Genomic DNA, 12,894 nt, shown 5'->3' on the forward strand with positions numbered 1-12,894 from the left:
TTGTCGGGTTGGTAGGGTCGATGGGGACCTCAACAAGCTCTTCCACTGGTTCCCCTCTGACCAGCTCGTTCTCGTCTCTGACGTCGAGCCCTTCAATAATTATAGCCTCCTTTAACTTGACCTCTTTAAGTGAGGCGACGTAACATTCCCTGGCCACGGTCTGCTCTCCTCTTACTGTGCCGACCTCCAAGTCGGTAGGGAACTTGACGGCAAGATGGAAAGTGGATGTGATAGCTTGGAAAGCATTTAGGGCGGTGCGGCCGAGGATGATGTTATAACCAGAGGGACAGTCGATGACAAGGAAGGTGAGTAACTTTGTGGTCTGTCGTGGGTATTCCCCGATTGTGATGGGAAGATCAATGGAGCCGATGGAGGTCACCCGATCTCCAGTAAAACCGACCAATGGGGTTTGGAGAGGGAACAGACTTTCTTCCCCGATCTTGAGCTGGCAGAAGGCATTTAGGAAGATGATGTCTGAAGAACTACCGTTGTCGACGAGAACCCGTCTGACCTTGTAATTGGAGAGGAGGGCAGAAATGACGAAAGGGTCGTCATGAGGGTAACGGATGCCTGTGCAGTCGGCGTCCGTAAAGGTGATAGGCTCCGTCCACTGCTTGGGCTGTTTGGAGGGTCGGTCCAATGTGGCAACTTCTTTGTTTGAGCCCTGCCTTATTTTTCTGAGTTCTGCCCGCTAAGCCGAACGGGATAGTCCTCCACTAGCAAGCCCGCCGGCAATAACTCTGATTTCTCCAACAGAGGAGCGGGGTTACCTTGTGCCCGGGGTTGCTATAGGAGGTGATCATAACCTTGGTTAAGTTGTGCTAGTTGCCGAGGAGGGGTGCGCCGGCAGTTGTTTCTGATGGGTTCAGCCCTTTGCCTCTGCTGAGGGCGAGTTTCCATGAACCGACTGAGACATCCCTGACGTATCAAGCCCTCGACCTGATCTTTGAGGTTAATACACTCCTCGGTATTATGGCCGTGGTCCTGGTGAAAACGGCAGTATTTGGACTGGTCTCGCCGATTGGAAGGAGACCGTGACGGTTGGGGCCATTTTAGGGGATAGTCTAGTTGGATCTGGTTGACGACTTGTTCCATGGGGGAATTGAGGGGTGTGTATCGTTCGAACCGGCCAGGCAGTCGGGTTGGTGCCGACCAGTCGGCTCGGGGGGGTCGATCGGTATACTGAGGTGTTTGGTTATTGTACTAGGTGTTTCTGGTTTCTGAGTCCTTTTTCTTCTCTCTGGGGGTCGGGTTTTTTGCTGTAGGATCTTGGCGAGCGGCTAGGGAATCTTCAGCGTTCATGTATTTTTGGGCTTTGGAAAGTAGAGTTGCCATGGAGGTCGAGGGGTTTTTAGAGAGGGAGAAAAGGAAATCGGGTGATGTTAGGCCAGCCATGAACGCCGTGAGGATGACCTTGTCATCGTTTTCCGCTACCTACAAGGCTTCGGTGTTGAAGCGGGTGACAAAGTTGCCCAACGACTCCCCCTTAGTCTGACGGATGTTGAAGAGCTGGGTTGCCGGACGTCGCTAGCACTGGGCTCCAATGAAATGGCTGAGAAAGGAGTCACTGAGGTGCTGGAAAGTGGAAACAGAGTTTGCTGACAATTGACCAAACTAGAGTCCAGCCGACCCCTTGAGTGTTACGGGGAAAGCCCGATACATGATTTCATCAGGAAATGCATGGAGAATCATGAGGGTTCTGTAGGTCTCCAAGTGATCGATTGGGTCTGATGTACAGTCGAAAGAGTCGATCGTGGGCATTTTAAACTTAAGGGGTAGAGGTTTGTCCCTGATGGAGGCAACGAATGGGGAGTTGGCTGTGGTAGATGGTTTATGTTGTATGTTCTACATGACTCCTTGGAGTTAGAGCTTCATGGCTCGGAGTTCTGCATCCCAAAGAGGAATGTTGTCACCACCGGAAGGCAGCGGGAGCTGGACGCTACTAGCCTCTCCTTCAGGGGTTGGTGCCGGGACCATTGGATGCGGGGCCCGGGGTGGCGGATTTATATCCGGGGGAGGGGGTCGCAAGCCTTCTAAGTTTGGTGGATGGGGCTGCTGAATAGTATGGCTCGGGGCTCGTTCTTGGTTAGGTGTGATATCTGGAGGTGGTGGAGGGGGTATAGGAAGGTTTTTTTGGAGTAGAGCATTAATCAGGGCTTGGTTCTGCTCGACCAAGCGGTTAATGCTGTTGGTGAGCTCAGTGAAGTACTGTGGTGGGTTGTTTGGGTTAGGAGGGTCGGCTTGGTGGTCGGCAACATTGTGGTGAGAAACCATGGATCTAGTTGTGACCATCCACCTTGGTAGGTGGCAAGAAAGGGTTATTGGGAAAGGGTCTCCGGCGACAATAAGCACAACTGGCGCACGGAGCAAAAGGATTCCCACAGACGGCGCCAACTGATGATGCTGCCCGTTCCATATGGATCGGGTCGGACTGATCCACGTTTTCCAAACCAATGTTCGAATGACCAAGCCCACAGAGGAACCTGCAAAAGAGTTCAACGGGGAACAGGGAGTCCCCCAGCGAACCCTCCGACGAGCAAGTTAAAAAGAGAGTTGGAGTATGGAGATAGATTAGAGATGAAAAGCTTAACATTCTTCTTGTCTTCGACCTCTGCTTATATCCTCTAGTAATCATTTCGTTGTCCCTTCTGACCTGCCAACTTGGCCGAAAGTCTATGCTTTAGCTTGCCTTGTTCATCGTAAGGCCGTTCTGTCTCGACGAGGAGGGGTTATTGCAATAAATGCTGTAAGGGACTTCATTAATGACTGATGTGCAGTGCAATAACTTTGCAGGATCTTTGTCTGCTTATATGGCTTGTCCTTCACCTGCCACATGTCTAAGTGTCAAACCAAACCAAACCAAACCAAGCCTTAAGTCCCATCAAATGGGGTCGGCTACATGAATCCTTCTTCTCCACGCGGCCCTATCAAAGGCCATTTCATTAGTCAAATTAAGTAGATTCATATCTCTATTTAAAACACTAGTCAACGTTAATCTAGGCCTACCCCGTCCCCTAACACTTCCATCTACCGTTACAATATCGCATCTCTTCACTACTGCCTCTGTTGGTCTCCGTTGAATATGACCAAACCATCTTAAACGATTCTCTCCCAACTTATCTTCTATCGGTGCTACTCCTACCCATTCCCGAATACACTCATTCCTAATCATGTCTTGTCTAGTCTTACCACACATCCACTTTAGCATCCTCATCTCAGCCACACTCATCTTATCTACATGTTGTTTCTTGGTTGCCCAACACTCCGTCCCATACAACATAGCTGATCTAATAGCCGTTCTATAAAACTTACCTTTTAGTCTAGTGAGTATTCGTTTATCGCACAATACCCAGACGCACTTCTCCACTTACACCATCCCGCCTTAATCCTATGGGCCACATCTGCATCAATCTCTCCCGCTGTTGTGATAATCGACCCTAGATAACGAAAATGTTCACTCTTAGGCAATTCTTAATTTTCAATCTTCACTTCTCCTCTGCTTTCATTGTTACTGTTATTAAATTTACACTCCATGTATTTTGTCTTAGTTCTGCTTATCCGAAATCCTTTAGATTCAAGAGCTTTTCTCCAAATCTCTAACTTTGTGTTAACTCCTTCTCTAGTCTCATCCACTAGTACAATATCGTCTGCAAAAAGCATGCACCATGGCACGTCATCCTGAATATTTATCGTCAACTCGTCCATAACCAAAGCAAAAAAATAAGGACTTAAGGCAGATCCTTGGTGTAACCCTACAGTGATAGGAAATTCATTTGTTTCTCCAGCTGGCGATCTAATGGTGGTTACCACCCCCTTCATACATGTCCCTAATCACGTCAATGTAACCTTTTGTCACCCATTTCTTCTCTAACACCCACCATATTATATCTCGGGACACTCTGTTATATGCTTTCTCAAGGTCGATAAACACCATATGAATGTCTCTTTTCTTTTCTTTATATTTTTCTATTACTCTCCTCAAAAGATAGATCGCTTCCATTGTTGACCTACCAGGCATAAACCCAAATTGATTCTCTGACACCTCTATTATATCTCGCAATCGGCGATCCATCACCCTCTCCCACACTTTCATTATATGACACATTAGCTTGATTCCTCTATAGTTGTTACAATTCTGGACATCACCTTTATTCTTATAGATTGACACTAAAATACTCTTCCTCCACTCATCTGGCATATTCCTAGTCAATAAAATTTTACTAAACAACCTAATCAACCAACCAACTCCCTTTTTACCCAAACACTTCCAAGCTTCAATAGGGATATCATCAGGTCCTAAAGCCTTACTTGATATCATCAGGTCCTTAGTTGAATTATGTATTGGGCCCTAAGTGATGGGCTTGGATTGTTCGTAGTGGGCTTTATAGACTTACCCATGTCAATTATTATTATTATTATTATTATTATTATTATTAGTTTTTGCCTTCCACTGAAACGATATTTATCATAAATTTATCTATTTTTTTGTGTGCTACTTATTTGTAAGTTCAAAACAAGAAAAAGTAGAAATTTAAAGTGTTTCTTCACTATTTTTCATAATTAATTTTTTGTTTGGTTTATATTTCTAAAGCCTTGTTTGGCAAGGGCTATTTTAGGCTAAAATTCACAAAAAAACAAAATAGATTAAAATGTCTAATAAGACAAAGTGATGTTTTGGGAAGTTCGTAAAAAGCTGGCTTTGGGCTTTTTTAGCCAAAAGAGCTAGCTTTTGGGTAATGACTGGGTAAAAAAACTAACTTTTTTGGCTAAAAAAGCTAAAAGCTAGCTTTTTGCTAGCTTGCCAAAGCAAGTCAAAATATCACATCAAACCCATAATCATTTTACTTTTTCTCTCAGAAACATCACATCCAACTAAAAAAAATCCAACAATCTTCCCAAACACACAAATTTTAGCCTACTAAAATAGTCAAAAAATAGCTTCCTAAAATAGCCAACTTCCCAAACAAGGCCTAAATCGAAGTTGTAACAAACCTTCTAATAAAAATTTTCACAAAAAAAAAACTATAAACAACCTCTACATGGAAGAGGGCATAGATCAAGTAGATGGATCCTTGGAAGAATAACGAGCTTGCATAATAGATATGTTTATCATAAAGAGATTCGTTGTTCATAACTCTGCTTCACCCTAATTGTTATTTGACTGGTAAATTACACCATTGGTCTCTAGTTTCAATGAAATTTTACTTTGGTCCTCATAATTTAAATTTGAACAATTTGGACTCTACACTTTCAAATTTGTTGCGATGTGGTCCCTCTGGCATTCGTTGTTAGCATTTTGAACTAAAAAAAATAATGTGCAAAACTAGAGAGATCAAATTCTAGCAGCAAGTGATGGAGGAACTACATTGTAATATAATTGAAACTGTAAGATATTTAAATTGAAACTAAAAGACTAAATGACATTTTGCTTAAATTACAAGACTAATGGTGCAATTTTTCCTTATTTGAACAAGTAAAAGTTACGTCTGAGGAAGAGAATTTCTCTTCTACAAACATCTGAGAGATAGAGAGGTAGGAATTTATCAAACCAACGAGTGCATTTAGACTAAGCTTATGATTTCCAATTCTACAAGACTAAGCTTATGGTTTCCAATTCTACAAGTGAACCTACCATACAAATTTCCCAAAATCTAACAGCAATAATACATATATCTCTTGAAATTAATCACAAAATAAAACAAAAAAGGGAAAGAGTCTTTTAACTATCCAATAATCTCATGCAATGCACAAAAAATCATCATTTTCAACCTCTATATATCGCATCATACCAGGAAAAAACTCAACAAAAGCAACAAAAGAGAAGAGCATAGGATCACCGAGATATTAGATGGACCAAACCGGCTTGTTTGTGAAGAGGAGGAAGAGCCGGGACTAGGGGTCACAAATGCAGTGGCATTTTCTTTAGCACAAGCATAATTGCAGCGGCTGGGACGGACTACTCTGTACACGCCACTGCTTGTTAAGAGGAAAATGTCCTTATTGTTGTCCTCCCCGAATGAGAAAATGTAGCCCAGAGCAGGCAGTGAATTTCCAGGCACAATGCTGCACGGTATAGGTGAGTCATGTGCGCAACTAAAAGAAATTTGGGAAGCTGTGAAGTTCCCGCTGTTTTCAGGGGTTTCGATGCCTGCCCATATAGCAGTGGCATACAGATCTGCAAACAAGTAGCTGCAAAATCCCGGTACTACAGTGTCAATAAGGCTCAACTCCACTGCTAGGGTTAGGGCTGTTTATGGACCAGTTAGGTCAAATTTTGAGGTGAACCAAGAATTAAACCGATTTCTACGGTACTAGAATTTAGGAATCAAACTGAACTATGCAAAAATGGTTCAGTTCTGGTTCGGTTCCATGGTTCTAGCATAAAAAAAAAAAATAGAAAAAAAAAAAATCATCATTATAACTATCCAATTCAATAATAATTGATTCTACCTATAAAAGCATTTTAAAAAATCCATACACATTCTTCAAATTTTCAGAATATTCTCCAAACAACCTTTTACTATGCGTAAAAAGATACACCAAATGCTTTGTGTTATATACTAATTAATACAGAAGTGCAATTTTAAATAATATAAGAAGTGTAAAAATCTTATAAATAACACAAAAAACTACATGGACACATATATATCTTTATTTAGAGAAAAAGTGCCTGGAAAAAAACATGAGTGAAGGCTTCATCAACATTAGAATGAGATTGGGAATCAAGAAAGCTAATGAGAAGGACCGCAAGTATGTATGTTTTACCCACTAACATGAAACGGTTCAATACGTATTAATCTGTGACCTAAACTATAATCAACAGTTGTTTATTACCAAAACCTAACCATCCCTTCAAAAACATTGAACCAAACCATATGGTTTGGACCGGCCAAGATCGTCAAAACCTCCTTTCACTAATTACTATCAAATGACAGTTAAGGTCCGATATGTATGGCAATGAACACTAGTATGAAGAAGGCTCACTCACCTCCCATACATGCATGGATCAGTTGTGGACCGATAGAAATAACCCCCTGTGATTGAGGCCGATCCTTCATTCTTGTTTACATCAGTGTGATTGTATCCCATTACTGGGAAAATTAGCGTTGAGGAATTTACAGATATATTGTTCCCTCCAAGTGACTGTGCAGGAGAGTAAGGATAAGGGCCCTCATAAGCACGCCACCCATAGTTCCCATCCTTGGTGATGAGATCCACTTCTTCATAGAGATCCTATGCCATGTAATATTCCAACATGTTAATAGTAATTCAGAAAACGAAAGGATATACTTTGGATTGTCGAACACAGATGTTTTATGGAATCCGAATCAATTCCTTAATGGAACAGAAATATGACATAGATACATAACCATAAATGAGTTGGTCTATTAAAATTATTGTTTCAAACATGAATTGATAGCTTATAGCAAAAGAGTTACTAAAAACTGTATTTTGTTGCTTGAACCCGAAAGGAAAAGGATAATAATAGAGGAGGATGGATTTGTGAGACTCTTAATCAAATACAATCTTGAAATATAATTCACCAAGAACTTACATTACCACCACCACCCCCCCCCCCCCCCCTAACCCCAAAACCCCTCACACACACACAAGAAAAACAAAATAAATGTAGAATGGAGGGAAATTTTGAGAGTCAGATCCAGGGAATTTTGAAAAGAAATCCACATGGGAGTGAAGTTCTAAATGAAATTACAGAATAAAATAATGTGTACGAGTCAAAGAAAATTACTGACTTCCAATGTTGGCAAAAACTTTTGGGCTGCCAAAATTGTCCTTTTCTTTTTACAAATTTTCTGAATATTTTTTTCATTTGATTTGGTTTCGTACTAAATAAACTGTGAAATTGTCAAATTAATCCTAGCAGTGGGCTGCTAATTTGGTTAAGGGTTTCGATGAGTATAGTCCAAAAGTTCTCCTGAAATTGTATTTACCAAATCTCCTTGAGAAAATGTGAATCTCCAATAAGAACAATACAGATTCAAAAGAGACCAGGTTTTTAGCAAAAAGGTGGGCACATAGAAGTGGAATACTTCAATACCTGTCCAACATCTGCACACATAAAATAAGAAGACCTTTCCGAATCAAAACTGCAGCGCCACGGATTTCTTAGTCCCAAGGCCCATATTTCAGGCTGCAATTGTGTATCTTCAACATATGGATTATCTTGAGGGATAGAGTAGTTTCCCCACAGACCAAGCTGAGTAATTTCTGCAGCACCTGGAGATGCACGACAACCCACAAGTATGTTAAAAGAATTGCAGAAGCTAAAGACTGAATGAAGCAAGTTAAACAGCTTCGTAATATAATTCTTTACTAAATAAAATAAATGAGTTGTGGATGTATTTCTGGGTTCTCCATAGTGCTTGCCAATGTGAATGAGTTGTGACTTTTAGTTAGTGTGAAATTTCACTATCCAAATATAGCAAACTCAGTGAAAATTTCATCAATATTTTTCTTCAGAATTTCATATTCATCATATATCTTATTTGATGGATCTCATTGAGAGGATTTCAAAAATACAATTTTTAAATAAAATTGGAAATCTAGAACAAAAGTTACTAAAAAGTTTTGAAATCATTCCAAATATGAAACATGTTTACTGTATTTGTTCCCCAATTTCAATGGCTAATCGTCAATATGAGTATTTTTGTCCAAAATAATGCTTCAAAAAAATAGAGAACTAGAACTACCAAGCATTTTTTTTCTTGTCCTTAAACTAGTACAAACTTATAATTAGGGCAATCCGGCTAAGTCTCCTTCTATTTTTTATTTTGGAAATCCAAAAAAAAAATGAAAAAGGAATCTTGTCAGCATAAACTCATCACTTGAACAAGTTCATGCTTATACTTACTTGGAATGTTATCTACATCAAGCCTAATAATCTTTCCAAGCAACGATTTTTTGTTTTGGGCGAAATTGAACGCATCACCTGTACCTCCCCCATCCCCCATCATGAAGTATAAATACCCATCCGCAGGCCCAAAAAGAATCTGTCCCCCATGATGAGATGTAAATGGAAGGCCCATTGTAAATATCCGTCTCACTTCCGCCGGTTCAGCACTTGTTGCCTGCAAGACAACCAAGATTTAATCACAATCATTGAGTGATGATGAAAAAAATAAAAATAATAACCGGTGTGTACTGATATGTACCAAGGAAGGCTGGGATGCGGTACCATTAACAGTAAACTCCGCAACCACAGATTGATATTGGCATGGTTGAGCACCATTATCAGCAGGTAGCTTCGAAGGATCACAGTTCACATCCGAATTACACGAACATCTTCCGACACATCTGGGCCACTTAACCTTGTCACAATTGAATGAAGCGAAGAAACGCCCGTTTTGGGTGAAGTTTGGGTGAAATGCAATACTCATCATCCCAAATTCAGTATCGAAATGAACTTCATCGGTTAGATCAAGAAATGGATTTGACTCATCGAGCACCAGTGTTCCTCCGGACCCCTCTTTTGGAATGGTTGCCAACCAAATCTTACCAGGCTGGTTGGAGAAAAAGGCGCGACCAGACCCGTCAGGATGAGGGGCCATACTGAGGTAAGAACCATTCCCTATTTTCTCAAGACACATACCGCTCGGAGAACTTGGAGCATCAGTTTTATTTAATGTAACTGGTCCTCCGTCAAAACAGACTGCATCATCTAAGGAAGCTCCACCAAATGCAAGACAAAAATCGGCTTTCGACTGCCAAAAATCAGTTAGTTTGCTGAAATTGGAATTAACTGGTTGTCCTGTTTGACCTTGTAAAGAAGCGGCGAAGGGTGAACTCATAATAGAGACATTTTGACAAGTATCCCATACTTTTCCACAAAAGTTGTCTCTTGCTTGGTTAGATTGAGAGTAATTTGCTGAAACAGTAGAGTTGCAGAGTACTGGGACGGGCCGGGGAACAGAATTAATTCTAAATAGCTCTGCTGAGAATTGATCACATCTCTGTAAACCAGCACAACACCAAAATCAAACGACACTAAAATACCGTTGAATGGATGAGATGAAAAAACAGAAACAACAAAACTAATGCTCCAGATGAAGATCACTTTGATGTAACAGTGTTTAGCTATGTATTGGCAACAAATTCATATGGTACTAAGTCAACTCCAACTTTGGCAAGAATTTAAGCAAAAGAAGATAAGTAAATTATTATGCATAGAGCACAAGAACCAAATTTAATAGCCGGTAGGTAGTACTAATACTAGTCGCACGAAATTTGAGGGGAACGATGAGGGAAAAAAGAAGTTGGAATCTTGACGCATGATCTCAGATCTTCTTTGTGAGAATCCTCCACAAGGCTATAAAATTTATAAGCCTGTTGGTGTGTTAGCAAAAGAATCAAAAGGATTTACATGATAGTCAATTGTGAAAGGACAAACATGTACTTATTAAGACAATTCAATCAATTGTCACTACTAACATTTTACATTTACTAGAAAAATTCTTAGGCCCTAGATTTAAATGAGTATTTTATACTCACATTGGGAAAAGGTTAGTCAACTAGTATGATACAAAAAAATTGAATGAACAATTTGAGTTTAAATGAGCCAAATACATCACCCATCAAGCACCCAAGCAATTCATGGGCTAAAAAGTTGAAAAAAATAATAAGCAAATTCATTCTTAATATAGGGACAAATGGAATCTCACTGAACATAGGACCCATTTCAGAAGAGAAGCACAGCCCAGATCAGAGATGTTCATCGCTTTATATTGCTTCTGCAAAAGTAAATCTGCTGCAGAGTCGCAGCAGACGGTTCCATTGTAAGGACAAAACGCCAAAGGGCTCGTTGCATTAAAGGGTGCTCCTGTAACATGTAAGGCGGGAATGCAAAAGTCAGTTCAGAATTCAAATAGATTACTGCAAATAAAGCACTAAAGCCATAAAAAATGGACTGTGATGGTTGAAATCGAAGAAGGGATATGCTGAAACCTACTTGAATCGGTACATAAAGGATGTGAAGAGGAAGGACTAAGAAGCAACAGTGAGTTCCAAAATAGGATGGTAATAAAGATAAGACCTCCCATATAACCAAACTGACAGAGTAAACAAAAATTTCACAATACAAACCCTCTTTTCTCTACTCCATCAATCTTATATTGGATTGGTTAAAGAGACAAAACATCAAACACTTGATGGGCTTGAAACACTGTTGCCATCACCCAATACCAACCCTCCAATCTCTCTCTCTCTCAACTCAGCTTCCAGAAGACAAAAGGTCTTTCTGTGTCTTTCTCTCTCTTACAACATCATTTGACAATTTTTTTAAATTTTTTTAATTTGGGTTTTGAGGTATCAACTGGGAAGCCTATACATGGTTGACTTTATCTGAATTCTTTAATATAAAACAATTGGGTAGTTTAGAGAGAACCACTATTTTGTGCAGAAAACCCTTTCTTTTGTATTGTCCACATTATTGATAGCCCCCCATGTCTTCAAGTGCATTCAAACCCTAGACAATATTATATATATATATATATATTCAATCCAAAACAGCATATCAATTTTGAAATATGAATGAAACCCACTTGAATTAACATCAGAATAGGATCAAAGAACACCAGCAAATCAGCGGCAATGATGACATCAATTCATCATAAAAATAAAAATAAAAAATTAAAGCAAATAATATATGAGAGATCTGTGAACTTTATCTAAAAATTAGGTTTTTTTTTTTCTTATAGATAAAGACAGGTAGGTCATCACATGCACATCATTAAGGTCAGACAATCTTGTTTGCTACAAAGCAATTACACAGACATATATATATATGTACATATGCAGTGGATACTCACATTCTTCACATTGAAGATGAATCTAATTTTTCTAAATAAATTTTTAAGGAAAGGGAAAGTTTTCATTGTATGTGTTGGTTTTTCTGTTGAAGGGTTTAACGTAGTTTTAAGAAATGAGGATAGTGAGGCAAACAGGCATCCCTTTGCTTGGTGTTTGTTAGATCAATTTGATTCAAAGATTTCCAGTGGGTCAAGCATGCAAAAATCTCCTTCAGTGAAGCCTAATAAATCACAAAGTCAAATGCGGAAAGCAACCTTTTAGACATCAACTGATGAGTTTTTGTCAAATAAAAAATAAATAAATAAAATAGACAACAAACCGGTTAGTCATAGAACGTTGAAATTGGAAAGGTTTTATTTGCCCACAATTTTGGATAGATTACATTTTAGTCATTTTTTTACATTAACTCTTAATTTTTATTTTTTTTTATTTGCACTTTGATCCTTTAGGTTTCAAGTTTTTTTCACTTTACTCCTAAATTTAACTTCTATTCAAAATTAGACAAAATGCCACAATAACTATCACATAATATAAAAAATATATTATTGTATTAGAGTTTAAATTTATGTCAGGCATATGAGTTATATATAATAAAATATTTTTATATCACGTGACTTTTAACGTGTCATTTTATGTCTAATTGTGAATAGAAATTAGTTTTAAGAGTAAAGTAAGAAAAAATTGAAATATGAAAGGCTAAAGTGAGAAAAAACAAACTTTAAGGGTTAAAGTGAAAAAGTAACCAAGTATAAAGGGAACAAAGTGTAATTTACCCCACAATTTTTTACTAGGTTTTACTGCTCTTTGGTTGTAAATTGTAATAATATCAATTTTAAAGAGCATCTGAACTTGATAGCTTGATTTTGGAATCCGATTTTGGTGGTTCAAATTGTTCACTTTTTAGGATTTGTGTAGAATATTATGCAAAAAATCAAGATGATTGAACATTGGTAATGATATGTTTGAATCATATTTGTTTTAGAAAATTGACGACAAATATAATTTCATGAATAACCATTTATTTTTTGTAATTCAAATAATGTGATTTAAATGTATAGTTACCGATAT

The 12,894-nt window shown here is 38.8% G+C and overlaps 1 protein-coding gene across 4 annotated transcripts; it reads right to left on the bottom strand.

The window, feature by feature from the left end:
- Positions 1–5,539: 5,539 nt before the first annotated feature.
- Positions 5,540–12,124, bottom strand: LOC114264858 (HIPL1 protein). Of its 4 annotated transcripts, none has more exons than XM_082866571.1 (7): positions 11,826–12,124; positions 10,680–10,837; positions 9,174–9,971; positions 8,873–9,089; positions 8,060–8,238; positions 6,989–7,233; positions 5,540–6,189 (listed from the first exon to the last, which is right to left on the bottom strand). In XM_082866571.1, exons 2-7 carry the CDS (start codon positions 10,731–10,733, stop codon positions 5,784–5,786), a joined length of 1,899 nt encoding a protein of 632 aa, XP_082722697.1. In that variant the 5' UTR covers positions 10,734–10,837; positions 11,826–12,124; the 3' UTR covers positions 5,540–5,783. The 4 variants fall into 4 exon arrangements, with proteins under 4 accessions (XP_082722697.1, XP_082722694.1, XP_082722698.1 ...); XM_082866568.1 differs by lacking the exon at positions 11,826–12,124 and adding an exon at positions 10,967–11,768; XM_082866572.1 differs by lacking the exon at positions 11,826–12,124 and adding an exon at positions 11,101–11,459.
- Between the last annotated feature and the right edge of the window lie 770 nt (positions 12,125–12,894).

This window comes from Camellia sinensis, chromosome 4 (assembly GCF_055761805.1).
Source record: "Camellia sinensis isolate YWXY chromosome 4, ASM5576180v1, whole genome shotgun sequence".
NCBI lineage: Eukaryota > Viridiplantae > Streptophyta > Magnoliopsida > Ericales > Theaceae > Camellia > Camellia sinensis.